Source organism: Monocercomonoides exilis (assembly GCF_001643675.1).
Source record: "Monocercomonoides exilis strain PA203 chromosome Unknown scaffold1-2713096, whole genome shotgun sequence".
In the NCBI taxonomy this organism is placed as follows: domain Eukaryota; phylum Preaxostyla; order Oxymonadida; family Polymastigidae; genus Monocercomonoides; species Monocercomonoides exilis.
The window spans coordinates 1,618,285-1,643,777 of NW_027150546.1; the positions used below are offsets into that span (position 1 = coordinate 1,618,285).

Consider the following 25,493-nt stretch of genomic DNA (forward strand, 5'->3'; position numbering starts at 1 on the left):
AAGGATTGCGTTTTAAAACCAAAAATGAAATTTTATTGAATCAAATTTATTTGCAAAGCAAAGTAGTTATTTTCTTATTAATAAATAAGAACTCGATTATCATCCATTTGTCACTTTATCAAGAAAAAAAAATACAAAGAAAAAGAAAAAAATTTTTTGATTTCCAGAAATATGATGAAATGTCTTGAGTTTTGAACCCGACAAATACATTAACAACAAAACTGAAACCGCTTTATTAATTGAAAACTTTTACACAATTCCGTTGGCAATTATTCATTTGATAATGTAAATAAGGTTATCTGATCAAATGAGTGAACAAACTATAAAAATCAAAGGTGTAGATGTGCCTTACACTGTTGAATCTTCATCAATAGATGTAAAAGCTATTGTCGAGACATTTGTTCCGTGGAAAGACTGGGTAGACTCTTTGGATGAACATATGCATGTTTCTCATGTCCATTTTCAGAGCATGGACTATAAAGGTAAAAATGTTGGATTTGTTAAATTTAAGGCGGATGCATCAGTTGGAGATGAAAAGAAACGCATTCCAGGTTAGCTTTATGATTGTTGACAAAGAATTGGAATTTCAAGTTATTAATAGGAATTGTTCTCCTTCGTGGTGGCGCAATTGCATGCTTGATTGAGGCAATTTGCGATGGAAAGTCATATGCGCTGCTTATTGAGCAGCCACGATTTCCAAGCGGAAAATCAAATTTCAGAGAGGTTGTTGCTGGAATGCTCGATGGAGACAATCATTTGGCAGGATCAATGATTAGAGAAGTTCAGGTTTGTATCTATTTATTTTTTGCATTTTGTCAAAGAGTTAATTTTTCATTTCAATTTCAAGGAAGAAGTTGGATTAACGATTCAAGTTGACAAACTTATCGACTTGACTGAACTTGCTCAAGGACCAAATGTTCGGGGAATGTATCCATCAATTGGATTGTATGCTTTTGATAACGTTTTAACATTTCATTTTGAGATATTTTGTAATGCTTTTATTTTTCTTGAAGATGTGACGAATTTATTCGCCTTTTCCTTTATCGTGTTGAAATGACAAAAACGCAATTGGATTCACTTGAAGGAAGATTAGGAGGACTTAAAGAAGAAGGAGAATATATAACACTTTGCGTATGAAATGAATGTTTTTTTTCCTGTTTTATGGCTTGCTTTTATTTTGTCTTTCAAAATAATTTTTTTTTTCAGATTCATCCGTTGGATGATCTTTGGAAAACTGAATATGATTCAAAAACTTTGTGCTGTTTGTTCCTGAGAGAAAAGTTACTCGCTGCTGGAAAGCTTCCTGCTCCAATAAAATTTGAAGATACATTTGTTCAACCTTCTCCATCTTCAGCAACTCCATAAAAATTATTTCATTTTCTCCTTTTTACAACCTTTTTTACCTTTTTTGTTTGCTTGTAAATTATAAAAAATGATTATTTATAATTGAAACACTTTTCTCATCAAGAAATGAAGCTCCAACAAGAGAAAGGAGTAACAGCGAAATGTTTTAGATGAGCTTGTTTCAAATAGAAGTGAGAGAAGTGCTCATTCCAAAAATGATTTAATTATGCGCGTGGCCTTGAGCCTGCTTCTGCACGTCTGTATCCACCATCACGACGTTGTCCATCATCTTGACGTTTCTGAAAGTGAATTATTCATTGCAAAAATATTGAACGTGCGTGAAATAAAAGAATAAAAAAACGAGTCAAACAAATGATGGCTTGAAATCTCCAGAATCCTTCTTATATCCATCGCGACGGAATCCTTCACGATCACCAAATCTGCGTGCTCTTCTCTCATCATCAAATGGTCTGGTGAACGCTTGTTTTGTTGGTTTCAATGTTGCTGGGATGACGTTTTCATCGATGTGAAGATATTCACGAAGGTAAACAATACCTTCATCAGTCAAAGTCCAATAATAAATTTGCCAGTTGAAGGTCTCCTTGACATATTTACGAGTGACCAATGACTGCATCATTTTAATAACTTGGATGTTGGGGATGGAGGGGAGAACGATGTTCTTTTTTGCGAAGAACTCTTTCTTTGCCAGGCAAACACCCTCTGATTTTGTTTTGTTATTAACAAAGAATTCAAGCAATAAAATACGGGGTAATGTGCAAAAAAATTAAATACAAACCTTTGAAAAGGTAACGAAGGATTTTAATTCGATTTGCAGTTGGAATGAGCATGTTTCTATCTTGTTTGACAATGGGTTTCTAATACCTAAAATAGGATTTCTTGGTTGTGAATGGTTCAGATCTATTTTGATCGAAAAAGCTATAATTAATATTAATAAATAATTATTTTTCGTTAATTTAAAGCTTACATGGATGTGTGAATCGTTAATTTAAGATATCAAAGAGTATATAATTTAGTTTAAAATACAATAGGATTTATTGCTTCCGAAAATAAGTGATGAAGCTTCATTTTTTCAGGTATTGATTTGTTATTCTTATTTTGTCTTATAAATAGCACGTGCACAAATATTTTTGGATGCAACATATCTGCTTTCATTCAAGGCTTTAAATGCTGTTGTTATGCTTTCTGATAAAAGTTCTCGCAGAATGAAAACTCTTGTTGCTCATCGATATTGCGCAGGAATTCTTTATCAACTACCGACGGAGGATGTTGCTTTTTTTATTCCACAACTTTGGTTTGACTTTGCATTTTAAAATTTTAAATTTCAAATGTGTTTTTATGTTCAAAAGCATTCTTTCTCTTCAAACAAACTCTCCTTTTATTGATTATGTTCTTCTTACCCTTGCATCGCGCTCTATTCACATCGGATTGACAATTTATGTTCAGCTTAAAAGCCATGCAGACGATGAAATTAATAACCAAGTATTTAACACAAAAATTGATTCTTTTGTTTTCTTTGCTCCTTTTACAAAATATAAAAATTTGAATGCTTTTTCGTTTTAGGCAGAAAGAGCTCGACTGCACGCAAACTCAAAAAATGATAGTGATGAAGCTACCGATCCTTCTTTGTTCAATTCTTCAGTTTCATCAGATTCTTTTATTAATGATAAGGAAACAAGTGATCAGCAAAACTCTCTTTCTTCATCAAAAAGCCAAGATTCCCCTTCGACTATTTTACACACTGCAGTTTCCAAATCTTCGCGATCATCTTCTGTTTCTTCAACACATTCTCCAGGCGAATCTCCTACTTCTAGTGCTTCGACGATTTCAACCCAGAAAGATAACCAAACGCCTACTCCTTCTGCTTCTGCCAATCAGAGCAAAAAAATGATGCATTGGAGACAGAAAGTGTTTGAGCTGATGGAATATGTTGAGATGGCTGTGGTGAACGGACTGTCATTCAGAATCGAAGAGGCACTCAAGGCTCTCTCAGTATACCACACGAACTTTACGTGGTTTGCTTCGACTGCTGCTCTTTCATCAAACAGTGCATTGCCTCTGCTAAAGCTGCCTTCACTTGCCATCTCACCTCCTTTGGCATCATCCCCATCTTCCACCAGAAGCGAAGCAAATGCTGACCCTTCGGATCTACCAAGCACCAAAAATGATTCTGAGAAAAGCAATTGTTCATCTTCAGTGGATTCAATTGATATAAATGCACAAAGCTCTTCTTTAACTTCTTCTTCTTCAACTGCTTTGCCTGAATTGCATCAGCTTATTCCTCCAGCTTCAGAATCCCGCTCTTCTGAAGCAGAAGAGCCTTCTTCCTCATCACTTGCCCGTTCTTCTTCTTCTATTTCTTCTACCTATTCCTCTTATTCCTCACTTTCATCCACAACCACCATAACTCCCTCTTCTTCTTCTTCTTCTTCTTCTTCTTCTTCTTCTTCTTCCACCCACACCCTCTCCTCCCTCTCCTCCCTGCACCAGCTGTCTCCGTCCTCTGTCTGCTCGTTCTTCTCTTCCCTCACTCCTCCTCTCCCTCCTCCCGTCGGCCTCGACGAGCCGTCTGCCTCAGGAAAGGGCAAACTGCACAGGCACCGCCTCTTCTCATCCACACTCAACACACTCGAGCTGCTGAAGAAGATAAGCGCGTCTTTGAGACACCATTCGGTGGAGAAGAGGAAGGAAGTGCTGGTGAAGCAGATGACAGCGCTGGAGGAGGTGCTCGAGATGGAGGTGGAGGAGGCAGAGAAGGAGAGGAGGGCGAAGGAGGCGAAGGAGCAGAAGCTGATGGAGTGTGTGAGAGAGGAAGAGGAGGAGGAGGAAGAGGGAGAAGAGAAGAAGAATAAGAATAAGAAGCAGACGACGTTGAGAAGGAAAACAGCACAACTGTTTTCGTATCTGTCAGCGAAGATGAAGAAGAAACTGGGGAAGAAAGAGAAGAAGGGGAAGAAGAAGGGGAAAGGAAGAGAAAAAGAAAAAGTAACGCAAACTGAAAAGTCAAATGAATTTAATGGAAAGAAAATGAATGAGCGAAAGGGAAGAAGTGAGAAAGAAAATGTGGAACAAAATGCAGAAGATGCCACAGACAATAACAACCACAACAATGATAATGAAGAAGAAGCTGACATAGAAATTAATGAAGACATAGAAGAAGATGATGATGAAAACGAAGAAGATGACGAAGAAGAAGAAGAAGAAGACGATGAAGATGACTATTCACTTTCCCTCTATCAGCACGGCGACCCCTTCCTCTCCTTCCTCCTCCCACTGCCTTTAAATCAGGTGAACAAACTTCCTCCTCGTGTCATCCGCTTCCTGCCTTCTGAGTGTTCTGTGCTGAAGTCGCGTGAAAGGGCGCCTGTGATGGTGTGGATGGAGTGCTGTGATGCGAGCTGTGCAGAAGGGGTGATGGCAGTGAAGGAGGAGGTGTGGAGGCAGAGCGAGCGAGAGAGGGAGGAGAGGATGAGGAGGGGGAGGAGGAGGGGGAGGAGGAGGAATGGAGGGAAGGAGAAAGAGGAAGGGGAAGGAGAAGGGAAAGAGGGAGAAGAGGGAGAAGAGGGAGAGGAGGGAGAGGGGGAAAAGGAAGAGGACAATGAAGAGATGAAGGAGAAGGAGAAGATAAGTTCGAATGATAAAAAAGGTGGGGAAGCGACGAAAACTGATGCTAATGGAGTGACAAAGAAGAGGAACTGGGGATTTGGTTGGATGTTCAACAGAACAGCGAATCAAACTTCTTCCTCTTCTTCCTCTTCTTCCTCTTCCTCCTCCTCTTCTGCTTCTTCATCTTCTTCTGTAACAAGCAACAAACAGAGTGACAATAATAAGCCATTGAAATCAGCAGGGAAGATTCAGTCGATCAACTCTGAAACTTTCTTTGCTCAACTGGAACTGGCTGAAAGGACACTCAAAACGAAACAAGAAGAAGAAGAAGCAAAAGGAGAAAGAGAAAGAGAAAGAGAAAGAGAAAGAGAAGGAGCTGTGAATGCTTTAGGGAATGAATCTGCTTTGCCATCATCATTGTCTTGTAATGATCATGAAAGAGTTGATGGAGATAAAAATGAAATAAAAATGAATTCAAAAGGAAAAGATGTGCATACTTCAACAAAAACAGAAAATATTCCAGCAAAAACGATTTCTTCTTCTTCTTCTTCCTCCTCCTCTTCTTCTTCTTTATCTTCTTCCTCTTCTCACTCACTTTCACCAGATGTTCTTGCCATTGCATATCAATCCTGCCTCTCTTCACCAACAACATCCACACATTCATCTCCGTCCTCTCCTTCTCCATCAAACACTCCATCTTTTCTTTCTCCTCAATCATCATCATCATCATCTTCTTCTTCATTAACAACTTCAAATTCTTCTTCTTCCTCCTCCTCTTCTTCTTCTTCCTCTTCTCCAACAGAAGAATCGTCTTCTTCTCTTCCTCCGTCCACTTCAACCTCAAAACTCACATCATCTCAAGCACAACCTCTTTGCCCTGCTCTTCCTCTGCCTCTTCCTCTGCCTCTTTCACATTCTTCTTCTTCTTCTTCTTCTTCTTCTTCTTCTTCCTCCTCCTCCTCCTCCTCCTCCTCCTCCTCTTCCTCTTCCTCTTCCTCTTCCTCTTCCTCTTCCTCTTCCTCTTCCTCTTCCTCTTCCTCTTCCTCTTCCTCTTCCTCTTCCTCTTCTTCACTTCCCATGAATCACATCAATTCATTACCCCAATCACAATCACAATCACCACCACCGCAACTCTCTAATATTTCTCTTTCTCCTCCTCCTCCTCCTTCTTCTTCTTCTTCTTCTTCTCTTCCTCTTCCTTCTCTTCCTCCTCCTCATCCTCTCCCTCTCTCTCTTCCTCATTCTCTTTCTCCCACCTCTCTTCCAGTCATTCCGGACCTCTCCTCCATTTGGATGGCCAAAAGCTCCTATCAAATGCTCTCTGTCCGCTCTTCCCGCATCTTCTCTTCTTCTCCTTTCACTCAATGCACAAACACCGCATATTCTGCTAATTCTGCTAATTCTTCTTCCTCTTCCTCTTCCTCCTCTTCCTCTTCCTCCTCTTCCTCTTTTTTTTCTTCCTCCTCCTCTTCTTCCTCTTCCTCCTCCTCCTCCTCCTCCTCATCTTCCAATTCAGCCAATCATATCAAACACATTAATCACCCAAACTTCTCCAATAACCCTAATATTTCCTCCAATTCCAATAATTCCATTGATTCCATCAATAACCCCAATAGCTTATATAAATCCAGCAACCTCAATAATTCCATCAATTCTTCCAATAACCCCGATAACCCCAACAACCACCACCACCACCGTCTCCTCTCCGTCATCTCCAAGGAATACGACGATGTGCGGCAAGACCAGCTGGTTGTGCAGCTGATTGCCCTCATCGCCCGCATCTGCTCATCAGCTGGTGTGCCCGCCTGGTTCTGCCCGTATGGCGTGGTTGTCACAGGGGCAGACTCAGGATTGGTGGAGACAATTGCTGACTCTCTTTCCATACACTTCATCAAAGCGAAGTTTCCAGGCGCTGCTACACTGTATCAGTACTTCTGTGCAGCTTATGGGCCTCCGTATTTTGAGTGCAGTGCGTTTTTGGGGTTTGGAGTGAGTCAACAACAGAAAGAAGAACAGCATAAAGAACAAGAAAAAGAAAAAGAAGAACAAAAGAAGGGAGAAAAAGGAGGAGAAAAAGAGAATTCTGGATTACAGGCCATGGATGGACAAGCTGTGGGTGATAGATTCAGTTTCTCATCGCTTTCTTCGAGTGATTCGAGTGATTTTGTTGGTTCATCATCATCATCTTCTTCTTCTTCTGAACATCCTTCTTCTTTGCTTTTTGAAGAGAACAAACAGAAAATTGAAAATTCTTCTTCTTCTTCTTCTTCTTCTTCTTCTTCTCTTTCTCTTTCTCCTTCATCCACCCCTTCTCCTCCACCACACTCTTCATCACATGCATTGCTAACAGTTGCAATGACACCTGTATCTAACCATGAAGCTACTTCTTCAATGACAAATACATCATCTGATGCTTCTTCTTCTTCTTCTTCTCTTTCTTCCTCTCTTTCTCTTTCTCCTTCTCCTTCTCATTCATCACGTGCATCTCCTTCATTAACTCGTTCTTCTTCTCTTCCTTCTTCTTCCTCTTCCTCCTCTTCCTCCTCCTCCTCCTCTTCTTCCCTTTCCTCTCTCTCCCCTTCCCCTTCTTCCTCTCCTTCTCCCTCTCCCTCCTCACCCCCCATCCACACCCAGCTTATCCCCAACCCCATCCACAAGGCAGCTGTGAATGCCTTCGCCCTCTCCTTAGCAGGCTCCTCTCTTGTCACCTACCTTCTGCAGATCAAAGACAGACACAACGGCAACATCATGCTGGACAAAGAAGGGCATGTGATCCACATCGACTTCGGATTCATCTTGTCTCGCTCCCCTGGCAATGTTGGGTGGGAAAGGGCGCCTTTTAAGCTGACTGCAGAGATGGTGGAGGTGCTGGGGGGAGTGAATGGAGAAGCGTATAATCTGTTTGTGAGCACACTTGTGAGTGCGTTTGCAGCCGTGAGGAGGAAAGCGGAGTGGCTGGTGGCGTTCCTGCAGATTATGGCTGAGGACTCCCAGCTCCCTTGCTTCAGGGCAACAGACGCCTCACCCACGGCGGGGGAAGACGCAATCAAGGACTTTAAGCAGCGGCTGGCGCTGGATGTGGAGGATGGGCAGCTGGAGCAGCATGTGAAGGAGCTCGTGCACGCGTCGCTGTCGAGCTGGGCGACGTCATCGTATGACTCGTATCAGAAGCTGACGAACGGGATTATCCCGTAAAAAAAAAAAAAAAATAAAATAAAATAAAAAAAGAAAAATGGGAATTGAGTAAAAGAATTTTTTTGTGGGTTTTGTGTTTGAAAGGATGAAAAAAATATAAAAGAGAATGGTAAATTGACAAATAAAATAAAATAAAAGAGTTTTGATTTATTTATCCAATGGTTTTGCTGTTTGTTTGAAAGAAAATATTTGTTTTTGTTGACAATATTAGACTTTTATTTGTTATTTTTTTCTTTTCTATTTCTTTTTCTTCCATTTGGGAACTTTACATTTGCTCGTTTAGCTTTGTAAAATATGTTATTTGTGGTTAAGCAATTTTTCAAATTGAAATCAAATGTTTAAATATTTCAATGCATTTGCTTTCAAATAATAATAATAATATTTGTTGATGCGTATTTTTTTCCCAGTTTTTTGATATTCTAAAATCTGTATATTGCTAATGTGAATTGTTTTGCTTTCAACTTGAATTAAATTTATCGCTTAATATTTCACTAAAATCAATGAAAGATGAGAACAATCACATTTTCTTTTTGAATCATTGAAAAAAGAAGATTTTATTTTAGCAATTTTCTAATTCTTTTTTCGAAAATTTCACAAAATTATTACTTAAACTCTTACTTTTTTCATCCCAATAATCAAACAACAAGTTGAGTCTCAAAAGCTAAGAAATGATATTTATTCATTAAAATACTGATCTATATTTATACCATTCCTCAAACAAAATATTTATAATTTCAAACAACTGTTGAATGAAAGAAATAGTATGGAATTAGGTAATATTAAAGAAATGAAGGCAGATTTGATCTTACCCAGTACAGTCAAAACCGGATATAATCACGTCGAATATAATCACATTCGCCTATAGTCACATTTTTCGATGCACCGACATTTTTTGCTAGTTTTTCATTCATTTTTTATCGCATATAATCACAGGGCTAAATATTTATAATCACAATTTTTATTATTATGGGTGCTTTTTTCAATGAAAAATCGATTTTTTGATCAAAATATTCAAATTTTCGCTTTTTCAAAAATGCGCTAAAATAAGTCTGAATAACATAATAAAACATAATAAATTGTTATTTCCATTGAAAAATGTGTATTTGTCAAGTTTTTTCAAAAATAAAAAAATCGACCCAAAATTAATTAATTAATTAATTAATTTTTATTTTTTTCTGTGTAAAGCAGCATCGTGTATTATCACAATCGGATATAGTCACAAAAAGTTGTGCAAAAACCGATGTGATTATATCCGGTTTAGACTGTATTAATCTATTTTGGGGAAAAATTCAAAAATCATCTCTGTGTTAATTGCTTGGTTTCGGTTGAAGGGTTAGCGAAACAGTTCTTGGGCTTAGTATTTTGTTCCCGCTCTTCTTTTCAGGGTTTGCGCTCAGAAAGACTAATTCATTTTTTGATCAATTTTCATGGTTTGGGTTTTGTAAAATGTTTGTGTAGGAAAAGCATTGAAAAGAAGAACTGAAACGAAATTATCGAATCAATACCAATTAGGTATGTCAAAGACTATTTCATGATACATAAAACCAAAAAGTCTTGCTCAAAACCGTTTTGATTAAGTCAAGAGCAATTGATTTAATTCTGGAAAGTGTTCATATTTTATCTTGAACTCAAAATTTTATCTCAACCTTTTTTTGTAACTTTCTGAAGTTTTTTTCGAGCTTAACAAAGGTTTGAAACAAAAAATAAATGAATAAACAATTTGATCTTAATTTTTTTCAACTTTCTGTGGCATAGGTCTAAATTGTACCAGTAGCGAATTTGACGTTTTTTAATTTTATTTCACTGTAATATTAATAACCGTAATTAATTAACTCTATTTTATCGAGAAAATCTATGAAATTTGACTTTGAAAAACAATAATAAAAATTAATGATCGGACCCATAAAATATTTATATATTTTTCATTTTTTGTTTTATGTACTTATTCGCTCTATATTTTGATTATAAAATTTTGCAATTGTCTTGTTTTTCTGTTTTTGCATGACTTCTAATCAAAAAGAATGGACTTGTTTATGTTTTGTTTTCTTTTTTTTATATAAACATTCTGCGCATTTTGAAAATAATGCATAGAATAAAAATTTATTATAAAAACAGTTTGAATAACATTGCCATTTAATTGAGAAAATTTCATACACAAACCTTCTTTGTTCTCCATCTTGCAATGTGGATGTTCCAGTGCAAAATTTGCTTGAATCTGTTTCTAACTCAACCTTGATCCCACCACCACTACCATTCTTGCTCTCACAATCCTCGATTGTCACATTCTGAACAACAAATGTCTCCCCTTCTGCCACACTCTTTGCCTCAACCACCCCATCTCTTTCAGTCAACCTCACATTCTCACCGTCAAGTTCGCCAGTACGCTCTCTCCTGATGCTGTGGCTGTCAGATACAGTGCAGATGACGACAATGACGACAATGAAGAAGAAGAGAGATCCGGCTCAGAGAACAATGGTTTTGAGACATTCATATTTATGATCTCCACATCGGTCATCAACAGCTGTGACAGCGCCACCACAAACACTGACGACAACATCACATAGTCTCCTGAAGAAACACTCGTGGTGATCACAACATCCTCCAATGAGAGTAACCCACCTCCATCAGACACCACAACCACACTCGACGAAGAAGGATTTGCATTTGAGTTGCAGTCAACCTTCATGTGCAATAAACCAAGATGACCTGTTGTCACACTGAACAACGTTCCTACTGCTGATGATAACGAAGAAAGTGCTCCTGTTCCAATCGAACATGTTTCCTTTCCTTTCCCAATAACTGAAATCTTCTTTTCTCCAATCTCAATCGTTGTTGCCTCGCTTATGTGATTCCCTTCGATCAGAGTGATTGTCAAGCTAATCTGCACCTCACACATCTCAAGCGCATTCTTCACTGTCAGACACGGATTTGATTCATTTGCCCCACACAGCTCATTCAGGTCATTCCCGCTCACTGACACGTATACTGTCTTGTCCTTCAACCAATCCTTCTTTTCTGTGTGTTGAAATAGCCAGCTTCTTCCTGTGTAATTATATCCATAACATACTCTCCTATCATCAGCATTTGTAGAATAGCACTCGTAGAACGGATTCCCTGACTCTTAATAAAGACTGTAATGATCTGTATATGCAATGTCATGCCCGTATGGTGGATTGGCCAAGCATTTGCATTCATAGAAGAAAAGAAAACAGCAATAAATAATATCATTTTGCGATGTTTGTCTATTTGGGTGCAATCTCAAACCTCCTCCATGTGATGCCGCTGAACATGAAATGAACTGGATGCTCCTTATTTTCAATGTAGCTGGAATAAATGAGCAATTCATTCCTCCACCATAATTTCTTGTTAGTGAGTAAGAAGTAAATGAGCATTCAAACACACAAGCACTCTCCCCTTTCCCACTTTCTGCTCCGATACATCCAGAACGAGAAACCTGAAAAGAATTAAGATAAAGCCCTCCTCCTATTCTATCTGCTTTGTATTTTAAAAATTCTCAACCACTGATCCTGACACACTCCTGAACCGGATGAGCCATAATTTCTCCTCCTTCATCTTTTTCGGCAACATATCCATTGCACGAATTATTCTCAGCCTTGACTGAACTGATCGAATAGCAAAAAATTCCTCCACCATCACAATGCGCATGGCAATAATAAAACGGACAAAATTTCACGGAAAGTGTTCCCGATCCAAGGTTATATATGAAAATCGCTCCATCAATTGAAGATCTCTGTGAGTAATAAGTTTTTGATCCAATTGTTTTTGATCCAATCCTCTAATGCCAAAATAAAGTATTCAATTCAATGGATGTTTAGCTTCATGACAAAAATTCTATTTCATCAAGCAAGAATCATATTTCGAATAGATTTTGATTACGAAAAATATTACACATATAAAAATAAATAAATAAAAGATATACAAAGAATTATATTTTTGACAATCATTATCTTTGCTGACAACAACTAAATTTCTTTGTTTCACTCCAAAAACAAAAAATGAAAAATATATAAATATTTTATGGGTCCGATCATTAATTTTTATTATTGTTTTTCAAAGTCAAATTTCATAGATTTTCTCGATAAAATAGAGTTAATAAATTACGGTTATTAATATTACAGTGAAATAAAATTAAAAAACGTCAAATTCGCTACTGGTACAATTTAGACCTATGCCCTTTCTGTTATTTAATATTTTGAAAAATTTTTGTTCATAAATCTTGTTATTATTTTTTTATTTTAGAACCCAGATCAAAGACTTGATGGTTGTCCTGCAAATATTTTGTTCAGAGCGTTTAAAGCCATGGCATCACAAATTTCACTCCTACAATATTATTTTAACTTGTATTTAACTTTTACAATTTAATTTTTGACCTTTTTTTCGAATTTTACTGTTTTTGAATAAAACACTATTTTCGGAATAAATATGAATTTGTGTCAAATTTTATTCAAAAGAAAAAAAAAATGCAAGATCTTATATATTGTTTATTTTTGTTCAATTCTGAAATGATAAAGAATTGAACATGAATTTGAAAAGAAATGGAAGAACATATGGGGCTAAATATTTAGCTTCAGGCATTTTCATAGATAAATTATGCACTTTTTCTTGACTTTTTGAGTCCAAAAAACACAATAAAAATGGATTTATTTTATTAATTACGTTTGAGGTCACAAAACATAATGTTATTATAACATTTTCGTTTGAATACGAATTTGATAATCCAATTTATTTTGAAATCTGAGAAAGCGAAATAAAGTTATGAGTGAAACAATTTTTTCAAGCTTTTTATGCACAAAGCATGAAAAAATTGTTTCACTCATAACTTTATTTCGCTTTCTCAGATTTCAAAATAAATTGGATTATCAAATTCGTATTCAAACGAAAATGTTATAATAACATTATGTTTTGTGACCTCAAACGTAATTAATAAAATAAATCCATTTTTATTGTGTTTTTTGGACTCAAAAAGTCAAGAAAAAGTGCATAATTTATCTATGAAAATGCCTGAAGTCAAATATTTTGTCCCATATGAAAAATTTGATATGAAAACTGTTCGTCATATTTAAATGTTTAGGTGTTTTTTCTTTGACATATCATTTTATCACAAATTTCTTTTTTATTTCATTTCAAATAATTTATAAAACAACAGTTCATTGAAATTTTGGAAATCATGTTTTTTTGAAAAATGTGTGAAATGAGAAAAAATGTTATCAAAACAAGTTGAGAAAGTTCAATACAACTTTATCAAATAAAAAGGAAACGATGTTTTACGATACGAATGCTTAGAACTTCTGATAAAAAAATATTCGCTGGAAAAGCATCAAGTCTATGATCAAAACATAAAATATTAATTATCCTCAATCTTTGAAAAAAACATGAAATCTTTGGAAAAAAGTTAGAATAAGGAAATTAATATATCACGAACATTTTTTTTTTAAACAAGCTTGTGTAAAGCAAAAAGCATGACAAAAAAGAAAAAGGTCTTGAAAAAAAAGGGCAAGAAAAAATCATTAACCTGTACGATCACATGAAAATCACAAATATTAAGAGTTCTATTTTTGTCAATTTTTTATCAAAACATAAATTTAATGATATTATAATTAAAATAAAAACAATCTCCATAGAAAAAAAGCAAGTTTCATTGTTTTAACTTCTTCAAAATCCTTCATATTTCAATTTTTATCTGAAAAAAATATAATTTCGTAAAGCCATTCTGCTCTTTTGATTTTTTGTCAATTGTCAAAATTTTTTTGAAAAGTTCCTTTTGTTTTATTTTCCAATAAAGAAAAATTTCATATTTCGATCAAATTTCTGTTCCCACTCACCAAATTTCGCTGCCATGAAAATAAAATCTTCACAACGTTTTTATTTCCATTCTTGAAAATTTTCGTGAGTGGGAACAGAAATTTGATCAAAATATGAAATTTTTCTTTATTTGAAAATTAAACAAAAGGAACTTTTCAAAAAAATTTTGACAATTAAAAAAATTTTTGAAGCGAAAAAAATTTCATGATCATGTTAGAATCAAAAAAAAATATTCATTATTGAAAAGAAAAGAAAAAAACGACAATGGCATCAAAATAGTTTTTAATGACAATAACATAGCTTTAAACAAACATTTTGGATGAAAAAATGAATTAACATTACTTATGTTGTTTGTTACACAAAAAAAAAAAGTTCAAAGAAAATAATAGTCTAACGAAAAACATGTTCTCAAAATAAAATTGAAATAAAAGAAAGGAAATATTAACATTTCCAAATTTCAAAATACTAAAAAACGAATGTTTGAATATTAAAAGCCTATCCTCGAACGTGCAACAAATAAAAAAGTCAGAAACAAAACTATCGAAATATTGTTCATGATCATTAAAAAAAACTTAACTCGAAACTATTTGTTACACATTAATGATACACATATAAAAAAGTTTATAAAAACAAGCTGCTCTGTTGCAGAAAAAACAAATAACTTCAAAGAATTTTAATCAAAATTGATACAAAAATATTATTTTTTTGATCACAAGTGAGATGGAGTGAAAAACGAATTGATTGAGTCAAAATCATTTTATTAAAGAAAAGACGTTTTGACTTGATCAATTCGAATTGAGCGGGTATATTCGTTTAAGGTCTATTGACATTCAATATAAAGTTGGTTGATAACACGGTAAAAAGGAGACAACCAGAGAAATATTTTTATGATCACAACCTTAATGTATTGTTATGAAAAAACAATAAGAGAAATTTAACCTTCGCAGATTTATATCTTTTCTTTCTTCGTCTGAATATAGAAAGAATTTAACAAGGAAGATAAGAATCCTGAAAATAATTGAAAAAGAAGGTTTCAGAACATCAGATGTATTCAAGGCAGGATTGATTTCGAAGAGTGCATTCTACAGAGCTGTCAAGGCGAAAACAAAACATTGAGACGTCGTATTAAATGGAAGACCTTGTAAAATCAGAAAAAAGTGTCGCGATGGAATATCAATGCAAATAAAAAAAGATTTTCACCGTCTCAAAGGAAAAACTGCAAAGCAATGTTCAAATGCAGTTTAAATTGTTTTAACAATTATTTAATTTTTTTTTTTAATAAATATGAAAATTTCATTTCTTCTTCAAAAAAGAACGAAAGCGTTAATAAAATGGCTGTGAATAAAAAGTGGGGTTATTCTTTTATTTCCAAAATAAAAGGATCTTCATTAAAAAAGCCTGCAAAACTTCCAATAAACAGAATCGAACACTCAACAAGGCTCATTTTGCTTCCTTTTTTTGAAGATTAGGAAGAATTATATAAGAAGAAAAAATATACAGTCAAAACCGGATATAATCACGTCGAATATAATCACATTCGCCTATAGTCACATTTTTCGATGCACCGACATTTTTTGCTAGTTTTTCATTCATTTTTTATCGCATATAATCACAGGGCTAAATATTTATAATCACAATTTTTATTATTATGGGTGCTTTTTTCAATGAAAAATCGATTTTTTGATCAAAATATTCAAATTTTCGCTTTTTCAAAAATGCGCTAAAATAAGTCTGAATAACATAATAAAACATAATAAATTGTTATTTCCATTGAAAAATGTGTATTTGTCAAGTTTTTTCAAAAATAAAAAAATCGACCCAAAATTAATTAATTAATTAATTAATTTTTATTTTTTTCTGTGTAAAGCAGCATCGTGTATTATCACAATCGGATATAGTCACAAAAAGTTGTGCAAAAACCGATGTGATTATATCCGGTTTAGACTGTATTCCACAATTAATATTTAATTTTGATGAAACTATCATTAAAAGAAACACAACAGAATCAACGAAGATTATTTCTCTGCCTGATTGCCCAAGCCTAATTTCTCAAGAAGAACCACTTCGTTCATCTATTTCCTTGCTTTTGCTTATTTCTGCTGACGTGGAACATTGTTTGACATCTGTAATCAGTCATTTATCGTTTCTTCCTCGGGAATGCGCACAGGCAAACTCCGACAACTTTGTTTTTACTGCTCCCACAAAGAAATAAATGAATTCTTCATTATTTTTTGAACTGTTCAAATTTGTTGTTGTTGATTCAATTGATAGAAGAAGAAAACTGATGAGATTATCAAACTTTCCTGCATGCCTGCATATGGATGGTGCAACAACACACACGAACAAAGATGTTTTGGAACTGGCAAAGGAATAAAGGATCGATATTGTATTTCCTCCTTCGCACACCTCGCACATCGTCCAGCCATCAGATAAATATTTCAATGCAAAAATTAAAACAATTATTTACACTTTTGATACAGACTTTGAACGAAGAAATGCCTCATCAAACAGATCCAATTTCGTCAAAAAACTTAAAGAAGCATTATCAGAAGCGTGAAAGCTTTCGACAATCATCACATCTTTCAGGGATTCTGGCATTTGTCCCTGAAATCAAGAAATTGTATTGAAAAACATCAGTGAAACATCTCCTATTGAAGATAGCGAAGCTTCCAGCAACAAAATCCACTTGGTTGATCACTCAAAGTGCAGAATTTTCACTTTCGATTAATTTTATTTTTTTATTCACACAGAACATTTCATTATATCTTTTTCAATAACTGTTTTCTGAAAAAAAAAAAAAAAAAAAAAAAAAAAAAAAAAAAAAAAAAAAAAAAAAAAAAAAAAAAAACATGTGCATTTCATTTCATTTTTAATTTCGATAGCAAAAATTTATAATTTGCCTAAAAAAATTGAAAATTCGTTGCAAATCTTTCATTTCAAATACAATACTTAACGTTTTCAACTTTTATTGGAGGAGTTGTCGAAATGATAAACATATCGATGAAAATTGGGAAAATGATTCGTTGTAATATCTATGAAATCAAAACCTGAACACTTCTCACAAAAAATCAAAAAAGTGCTTACTAACTTCGACCATTGAATTTTTGTGGCAAAAATTTGTCTGATTCCGATGTCTCACTATGCAATTACATGATTCCCAAAACAAATACCCAAATAGGAAAAAACGAATCTTACCCATTTCATTCTAAAATGTTAAGTGAAATGAGAAGTGGAAAAATGAATACTTTTAGCTTGATATGAGTATCAGCAGTCAAAATTTGAGAGAAAATAGATAGAACATTCAGAGTGAACATATGAGCGGGAGAAATTTCACAAAGTTCGAACGTTAATTTTACAAAGATTAAAATTTCTTCAGTATATTCAAAGAAATGAAGCATACAAACAAAAGCACTCAAGAAATTTAAATTCTTAGTGCCATAATCGAGGCAACAAAAAGTATCAACGGGAAGAAAGTTTGACAAATTTGTTCAAAAATTACGAATATGCTTGTAAAAAAGAAAAAGTATAAAAAAGATAAAGTTGAACGCTTTGTGAGATAAACTATATCGTAACTCTTAAACAATTAAATAAGAAGAAGAGCGAGGTGACAAGAGACTGTTTTGCTTACAGCAAACTGTTGATCGTAATTGTTCAATTCTGCTGAGGAAGGTAAAGACCATGTCCAACTCCAGTTTGAGCTTCTCCACCGTCTTCATCACTCCGACATTTTTCGAAATACGAAGGAATGGGAAGTGGTGGATACGGGATAGACGCTCTTTCATAAAACATTGTAAGATTTTTAATTGCTGCAGAGGATCGCGCCACTGACTTTGTAGATGGAGTTTCAACAGGTGAAGGAACAGGTGAAGGAGTTACAGAAGAAGAGCTTGATGTCGGTGTTGCGTCTGATGCGGTTTCTTTAGGAGGAGGTAATGCTCCCATAACTTGTTTATGAACAGTTTCTACTCCTTTCTTTAACAATGCTTTTCCTTCTTCTTCTTCAACAGCCTTGAATTCTTCGCGTGCAGCAAGATATCCAGACAATGTTGAATGCTTTCCAGTAAAAACTCTGAAGCCATACATTTTGGGGCGCAGAAAACCCAATGGCTTTTTCATCATCAACCATGGAAATTGTTGGAAAAATGCAAGAGGGAATGATGGACCGAATGCAGCTCCATCGATAGCATGATGCCTACGAGAGGATGGAACATATATTGATTCGCAGGATGGGCAATATAACATCACATTATCAGATCCACATTCCAATGTTTTTCCAACAGGAAGAACAGGACAGCCATTGCAAATTAATAAGGGGCATGTACCAAATACATTTCTTTCATATTTTTCTTTCTAAAGAACATAATTTTTCAAAAAATAGAAAAAACTGAAAGAATATCAAAAACTTACCATTGCTTTAAGCCCATTCAAAGTTAAAATGTAGCGAGCATGAATCATATAATAAAGTTGCTCAGTTGCTATTTCAATTTCCTCGCTCTGAGCATCATCATCTTCTTCATCAGAAACATTATAATCCAAAATTTCTTGAAAAGCTCTTTGAAAATGCGGCGCTTTGTTGACCAGGCCAGAAGTATTTCCAGGCGTTTCTATGAAAGAACGAGGAACTTCAACAAAAAACTCGTGGCCACGAGCGGAACAAAACCACTCGATCCAAGGCATTTCAGAGGAACTGTTATCCGAGTTATCATCAGAGTACATTTGGCCTTTTCTAGACATTAAAGAAAAACAATAAAATATGTTAGAGAGGGAGAAAAATAGAAAAAAGAATTCGTACAATTCGAAAGATGGAAAATCTTGATCGTTTTGATCACAATCCACAAAAATCCCAATTGATCAAAAAAGTATTTGGGAATTATATTATAGAGTTTTCACTCGTAAATACAATGTAAGATACAAAAATAAGTTAAAAGTGAATTGAAAAAAAAATATTTTTTAAATGAGAAATGATTATTTCTAATTTGGATGAATTGGTGTTCGTTGTCCTAATGCAGGATGAACAGGTGTATGAGAGCCATATGATGGATGCACAGGAGTTTGACCAGAGTAAATGCCTGGATGTGTAGGTGTTTGCCCGCCCATGCCCGGGTAAATCGGGGTTTGACCGCCCATTCCAGGATAGACAGGGGTCTGGCCTCCCATGCCTGGATAGATCGGTGTCTGGCCGCCATATGACTGATAAGCTGGCGTCTGAGCGCTGTAAGAGCCATAAAGCGGAGTCTGTCCCCCATACCCTGCACGGAGCGGCGTGTACCCTCCGCCCATGTACGCCGGCGTGAGGGCTCCAGCAGCCACCATTGATGATGCAGACAACGCACCGGAAGCAGCAGAAGACGAGGCAGAAGAGGAAGGCATGGCAGAAGAGGAAGGCGCCGTGTACCGCATCTCTTCGACTAGCGCCAAGTCCTGCTTTGGAATGGTGACTGTCTTCATTGTGGCTTGTATCTCCACCCGTGCTGTGTCGCTGGTGATCGCCTTCACCATCCCCATCATTCCTTTGTAATTCCCTCTCGTTACACGGATCGTCTTATACAGCATCGGATCCTTCCCAAACGTCTGCCTGCTCCTTCCGCCTCTGCCGCTACCGCTGTCACCTCCGCCAATACCACCCATCCCGTTTCCGCTGCTGCCCCACCCCTTTTTGTCGAGAAGCGAAAACTTCGAGTCAACTTTTGAATCAAGCATCTCGTTCTTCATTCGCGAGTCTTTCCAATCGTTTCTGCTGTCCATTCTGCTTCTGCCATCGCTCACATCATCTCTTCCGCTCCCTCCTCTCCCAGAAACGCCCCTGTCTCCGTCTCGCCCTCCCCGTGAGCCTCTGAAGCCCTTCGTCGAGCCTTGCACCGTCACCTCGCAGTCAGCCCCATTCAATGCAACAATCCCGTTATTTTCGCGAACCGGTCGGCACTCCACAAACACAGTGTGCCCCAATATCTGCTTCACGGTGCCTGTAAACCCAGCATAAGTTCCGTATCCCTTGATCTTCACATCGTCCTCCACTCCAATCTCCCTCCCGCCGTCGTCGGTGGCTTTCCGCATCTTGCCCTTCTGCACGTTCAGCACTCGGCTCATCTGTGCTGTGACAGCCTCTCCTTCAACAGTCAGCAGCCGCACAGTCTGCGCATCCACATCCACAACACACCCGCTGGTCTCATCGTCCAGCACAACAACATCAAACTGGCTGATCCTCCCCGTCGGATCGCCTTTCGATTCGTATGCCGACGCAAGCTGCACATCCACCCCAAACACATCCACAGCATCTCCTGTGCCGTCCACCAGAATGCTGACAATGTCCTTCTCGATGTTCTGCACCACCACAATACCCGTGCTGTTCGTGTGAACTCCGCCTATCACACGCACATGCGACCCAACAGGAAATATCTTCTGCAGATAGATGGCTTCAAACTGCAGAAGCTCCTTCAGCTCTTCGTGCATCGGCTTCACGGTCACAAGCGGACCTTCAAGTTGCACCACTTTCCCTTCCACGCCCTTCAAATCTCCTTCCACCACAATCACCCGGTCGCCCAGCGCAAACACCCGCTTGCGCTTCATCTTCTGCAGTGCCTGCGCAGCCTCCAGCTCGTTCTTCTCTTCGCTTCCTCTGTCAAACCGCGCAATCTCCTCCAGCGTCGGATTGACGTCCTTCGTCTGGATCATCATCTCCGAGAAGTTCCGCACCAGGAACCCGTCGTAGTAGCGGTATGCCTTGTAGATGTAGAACTCCTCTCCGTCTGGCGCTGTGCGCTGGTCAACCTCCTCGTGCAGCCGCAGCAGCTCATCTGCATCGAAATACCGCGCTGCGGGCCGCTTGCCTCGCCCAAACCCAAACGGCCCTTTCTTCTTCTTTCCCGACGCTGCTCCGTCGCCGCCGTCGATGTCCTCTTCGCCCGCGGAGAAGTCGTTGTCGTCGAGATCTTCCTCGTCCACTCGCTGCCTTTTCCCTTCTCTATTCTCTGCTTCTCCATCCACATCCAGCTCGCTGCCCATCCCGCTGTCTCCCCTCTTCGCGCCCTTAGCGATCCCTTCGTAGTCGATACGCGGAATCAGCTTCACCAGCACCGTCTTCCTCGGGATGTCGTGATCCACCACTTGCCCCAAATCGCCTCTGTATATCCCTCTTTTGATGCGGATCCAGTCTCCCTTCGATAGCTCCACATCGATTTCACCATCGCGCGTGGCGAGCGTCATGCTCGACGTCAGAATGGCATCTGCTTCGCGGACAGGCACAGACGCTGGGGGCGTTTTGAAAAACAGCTCCAGCTCGTCAACAGCCTGCTGAACAGCATCCATACGATCAGCCTCCACAAAGACGCAATCTTTCAAATTGTCGTTGGCAAATACAGATTTGATGCCAAGATGCTCTCCTCTGGCTTTTAGTGTGAAAAATTTGTTTGTTAATACAATGGCAGCTTCACGAGCTTTCCCAATCTAAAGTGAAAATTCCATATAATTTTTTGATGAAAAAAATAAATTATAAACAATTTAACATAAATAAAACAAGAACAAAAAATACCTTCACCCGACATCTCCATAATTTTGAATCTTGAATTGTTGGCAACCTCGTTGTAGAAAGAGCACTTCCTTCCATAAATACGCCATCGCTGTAGCGATCGTCACTAAATGGATAATTGTGAAAAGATAAGAAAGGAAAAGAATATAGCCACTTTAAAAATAATTTTATTAATTATATTGCAAACATGGTCGTTCCTCGCTTTAATCTTTCCAAAAGCTGCTCTTCAGTCAGTTTTGCTTCTTCAAAAGATCTTTTTTGCCTATCAATAACTCTTTGATTGGCTTCTTCATTTGCACGCTTAAAGTCTTTGCTTTGTGCAACTAAAATTTTAGAAGCATTGAGTTTTGATAAAAGTAACATATATTTGAATAAAGAACGTTTATCATACTTTCACGCTCTTCCTCATTATCAGAAGCCTCTTCTTCTTCTTCTTCACTGGAATCAGCTTCACTAACTTGATCGATAAAATAGCTTTCAATTTCTTTTGGTATTGCCCCTGATTTAGGCTTTTCATCTTCTTCATCTTCTATATCTTCGTATTCATCCTCGTCCTCATCGTGCTCATCTTTATAATCATCTTCCTACAAAAAAAGATAAAGAGGAAAAAGCAATCAACAGTCAGACAAACATTGCGCATGCTTAATTTTCACTTTTTTGAAAAAAAACACAAGCAAATAACGAATAAAATCGATAATGGATCAAAATATTTTTATATTGGTAACTGCATGTGAATACAAAAAAGGAAATCGAAGTAAATATAACATCATTAAGTATATATTCCCATGCATCCATATAAATAAAATTTATATGTGCTTTTCATGAATTAATAATTTTGTTAGAACATGTGGAATCCGACTAATACAATTCAAGGAGTTAGCTCGACAACTGTATGTGCTTTTTGAGTATAATCAATGAATCATATTTATACATTCATTCAAATTTATTAGACATTTGAGCTTCAAGGAATTGTCGAAAGTCTCAAAGAAAAAACGCGAAGCGGGGAATATCGCCCAAATTATGTGAGAAAAAGTGAAAATCCAAACGTTATACCTCCAAAACTACTTGAAAGAAAGGAAAAGGATATTCAGGAATATGTAGACTCGGATCCGCTTTCGCAGTATCAACAGAAACTCGAATTAAAAGCCAAACTATATGAAAAACTTTCAAGTGGAAAAATGATTGATGATTACTCGGCTGTTTCTGTAAATTTCACTAAAAAAATTGAAGAAAACGCACCATTCTCTTTTTTAGAATCATCTCGAGATATTTCTAACGAGAGGCCTCTTCTTTTATCAACAGCAATTGATGAATTGAAATCAAGAAGCGAAGGTTCTCACAAAAAACATGTTTCAATTTTTAGAAACCAACAGAAAGAAGATGACATGAAAGGATGGGATTTATACGAAGATTATTCGCACGTTCCACCACCATCGGCAAATGTGATTTATCAAAGCTCAAAAAGCAAAAGTTCAACTGCTTTATCAAACCACAGCGATTCCGTCACTTCTTCTTCGATGGCAGAAGACATTGAGCGTTTATTTGGTGAAGAACAGTCAGAAGATTCCGAGAAGAAAAAGGAAACAGCAGAACAAGCTGCGAAACAAGAAAGACAGAACAAGATGGAAGAATTTATGAATTCGTTGATTTTAGCAAGAGACTGGGTTAAAGATGGGAAAAGAAGAGACACAAGGGACAAAGAAGAGGAAATATATGCAGAAAAACGAATGAAATTATCTGCAGCAAAAAACAAGTTGATGCATACGATAGAAGGATTTGACCAGTTCGAAGGATCAAATGAAAGATTGAATGCTGTCAAACTTGATGAAGGATATGCAAATATTTTGGCAATGCCTTTATCGTCTGCATTGAACGAAGAGCAAGAAATTAAAAATGCAGAACAACAGAAACAGAGAAAGCCGCGTTCTGATTCGTCATATGACGCAAACAAAGATATTGAAGGTTGAACTTGTCAGTTTTCGCATTATTGATTATTGATTCATTTATGATTGCACAACGTTTATTGATTATTTTTTATATCTTTCTCTTTTTTTAAAAAATATACATTTTTATCTATTAGATTTTCTTGCAAAGCGAAGAAGAGAAATACGAGAAGCAGAAGAGGCAGCAGCAGAAACAAGAGCAATTCGCCGGGCGATTGAAACAGAGAAAAAAGAAGAGCTGAGCGAACGTGATAAGCGTCGAGCTCAGCTCAGAATGACCTTGTTTGAAATGAGAAGGAGGAAAGCGAGCTTTTTTCCTGGAACTTGAATGAACAATAACTTGGACAAATAACAATCAGATAAAACAATAATAAAAGGCAGGAGGGCACACTTAAAATGAATTGATAGACATACAAATTTGCAAGGAAGACATTTAAATTTTTTATGCTTTCCGCTCATCAATATGCGTTGAGCAATAAATTTGTTGGAAGTTGAGTTTTTCATGTTTTATGGAATGTGAAATCGATTATTTAAAAGAAAATTTCAATTTGAAATTGGAACTTAACAGTTTATTATTTGTTTATCGGAAAATTATTATTAAACTTTATTATTTAAAGATTTCATTCTGAACGTTCCATTGATTTTGTGATTTAAAAACGTTTGCAATATTTTGAAATGAATATTTTTATTTTTGTTTCCTTGTAATATACGAATCAATAATTTTACTTATTTATTTATCATTCATTTCTTTTCTTATTCAATCAAAATCACAAATAAGATTACAAAGAATTCTAATACAACTTCCCTTCATTTTCCATAATTCGAAAAATGAGATTATTCATTTCCATTATTTTTTTTGTCAACAAACATTTCGATGAAAACTCAATATCTTCCCATTCATTTTCCAATTTACATCAAATATTATTTCACAAAAATAATCATGAAATAACTTTTCACAATAATTTGATAACATTTCTTTAATTTCTCGAGAATGAAAATTGAAGGATGGAAAACATTAATGGAAAAGATCAGATTCATTTATTTTGTTCTTGCATTGAACCTATTGCTTAAAAAGGTAAATAACAAAGATTTTTTCACACGGTAATTATAAAAAAATGATTGCTGCAATTCTTTTCACCTTCTTCCAAGCAAATTTCAGTGCAATGAAATGGAAAGAAAATATAAACTGTGAAAATATTGATTGTGAGCGAAATCAGAATTTATCAAATTCTACTCAAGAAAGAACCGAAAGAGGAATAATTCTTGGATCTTTTACTGTTCAAAACACAACACTTGAATGCTCATGTATCATTCTCAAAACATCAAATAACCAATCTTTCTTTCGAATCAATGAGCAATCAGTTCTTTTCCTCACGAGCTGCATTTCAATTTCTTCTTCTGAATACAGTTTTTTTGTGATTGATGGAGGAGTGGCAGATGCTAAAAATCTTTCAATTTACGCAATTCGTTCATTCACACCAATTCCAGGTTTATTCTGCTCTTCATCCAATTCAATAATGTTCCACAAAGAAGCATTTATTTCTCTTTCCGATTCATTGTTTTCATCGTTTGAGATGTCAAAAACTCCGCTCCTAGCAGCAGACATTTGTTGTTCAGTTTCCGCCACCTGCCTTTTTATGCACAACATCACATCAACATTTCCAGTTCAGTCTGTGTCCCCAACGATATCAGTTGCAACTTCGACAACACTCGACAGTTGTATTTTTCATAGAGTTAGTGATGTTATTGATGGGGGTATTACAAGATCAGTGAACAGTCCATCTTCTTCACTTGCAGCTCTCAATATCACCTTCGAAAGCTGTATCCGCCAAGCAAACATAGCCGTATCAAATAATAAAAATATGAAGCAGCAAAAACTTGGTGCAAATGAAGTACATGTTTTTACTAACTGTGAATGGCATGACGCTAACATTAACGGAGTTGGAAGTGCAATCTATTTGTTAGGAACCTCTTCCCTTGAATGCAAAAGATGCAGTTTTCGCAATATGAGCCATAACAACGATGGAGCTGTTGATGTT

The 25,493-nt window shown here is 36.4% G+C and overlaps 7 protein-coding genes across 7 annotated transcripts; 3 read left to right on the plus strand and 4 right to left on the minus strand.

Moving 5' to 3' along the window:
- Positions 1 to 139: 139 nt before the first annotated feature.
- MONOS_13170 (putative hydrolase, NUDIX family protein) lies at positions 140 to 1,452 on the plus strand. Its single transcript, XM_067865852.1, has 5 exons — positions 140 to 551; positions 602 to 786; positions 848 to 945; positions 1,014 to 1,131; positions 1,207 to 1,452. Exons 1-5 carry the CDS (start codon positions 308 to 310, stop codon positions 1,363 to 1,365), a joined length of 804 nt encoding a protein of 267 aa, XP_067736427.1. The 5' UTR covers positions 140 to 307; the 3' UTR covers positions 1,366 to 1,452.
- Positions 1,436 to 2,249, minus strand: MONOS_13171 (putative 40S ribosomal protein S10-1). Its single transcript, XM_067865853.1, has 3 exons — positions 2,141 to 2,249; positions 1,715 to 2,064; positions 1,436 to 1,643 (listed from the first exon to the last, which is right to left on the minus strand). The coding sequence occupies exons 1-3, from the start codon at positions 2,190 to 2,192 to the stop codon at positions 1,569 to 1,571; spliced, it is 477 nt and encodes a 158-aa protein (XP_067736428.1). The 5' UTR covers positions 2,193 to 2,249; the 3' UTR covers positions 1,436 to 1,568.
- A 291-nt stretch (positions 2,250 to 2,540) lies between these two features.
- On the plus strand, positions 2,541 to 8,823 carry MONOS_13172 (putative Phosphatidylinositol 4-kinase PIK1; the record flags this gene model as incomplete). Its single annotated transcript, XM_067865854.1, has 4 exons — positions 2,541 to 2,656; positions 2,712 to 2,844; positions 2,926 to 5,795; positions 6,585 to 8,823. 4 exons carry the CDS (start codon positions 2,541 to 2,543, stop codon positions 8,161 to 8,163), a joined length of 4,698 nt encoding a protein of 1,565 aa, XP_067736429.1. The 3' UTR covers positions 8,164 to 8,823.
- Positions 8,824 to 10,516: 1,693 nt separating this feature from the next.
- Positions 10,517 to 11,829, minus strand: MONOS_13173 (uncharacterized protein; the record flags this gene model as incomplete). The annotated part of the gene is made up of 3 exons (XM_067865855.1): positions 10,517 to 11,283; positions 11,428 to 11,617; positions 11,683 to 11,829. The coding sequence occupies 3 exons, from the start codon at positions 11,827 to 11,829 to the stop codon at positions 10,517 to 10,519; spliced, it is 1,104 nt and encodes a 367-aa protein (XP_067736430.1).
- A 5,329-nt stretch (positions 11,830 to 17,158) lies between these two features.
- On the minus strand, positions 17,159 to 18,776 carry MONOS_8664 (putative protein kinase CK2beta regulatory subunit). The gene is made up of 2 exons (XM_067879093.1): positions 18,394 to 18,776; positions 17,159 to 18,336 (listed from the first exon to the last, which is right to left on the minus strand). Exons 1-2 carry the CDS (start codon positions 18,718 to 18,720, stop codon positions 17,638 to 17,640), a joined length of 1,026 nt encoding a protein of 341 aa, XP_067736431.1. The 5' UTR covers positions 18,721 to 18,776; the 3' UTR covers positions 17,159 to 17,637.
- Position 18,777: 1 nt separating this feature from the next.
- On the minus strand, positions 18,778 to 22,151 carry MONOS_8663 (putative transcription initiation protein spt5 protein; the record flags this gene model as incomplete). The annotated part of the gene is made up of 5 exons (XM_067879092.1): positions 18,778 to 21,429; positions 21,515 to 21,617; positions 21,699 to 21,834; positions 21,903 to 22,095; positions 22,143 to 22,151. 5 exons carry the CDS (start codon positions 22,149 to 22,151, stop codon positions 18,958 to 18,960), a joined length of 2,913 nt encoding a protein of 970 aa, XP_067736432.1. The 3' UTR covers positions 18,778 to 18,957.
- Positions 22,152 to 22,225: 74 nt separating this feature from the next.
- MONOS_8662 (uncharacterized protein) lies at positions 22,226 to 24,188 on the plus strand. The gene is made up of 4 exons (XM_067879091.1): positions 22,226 to 22,284; positions 22,354 to 22,401; positions 22,462 to 23,473; positions 23,592 to 24,188. Exons 2-4 carry the CDS (start codon positions 22,357 to 22,359, stop codon positions 23,780 to 23,782), a joined length of 1,248 nt encoding a protein of 415 aa, XP_067736433.1. The 5' UTR covers positions 22,226 to 22,284; positions 22,354 to 22,356; the 3' UTR covers positions 23,783 to 24,188.
- Positions 24,189 to 25,493: the final 1,305 nt, after the last annotated feature.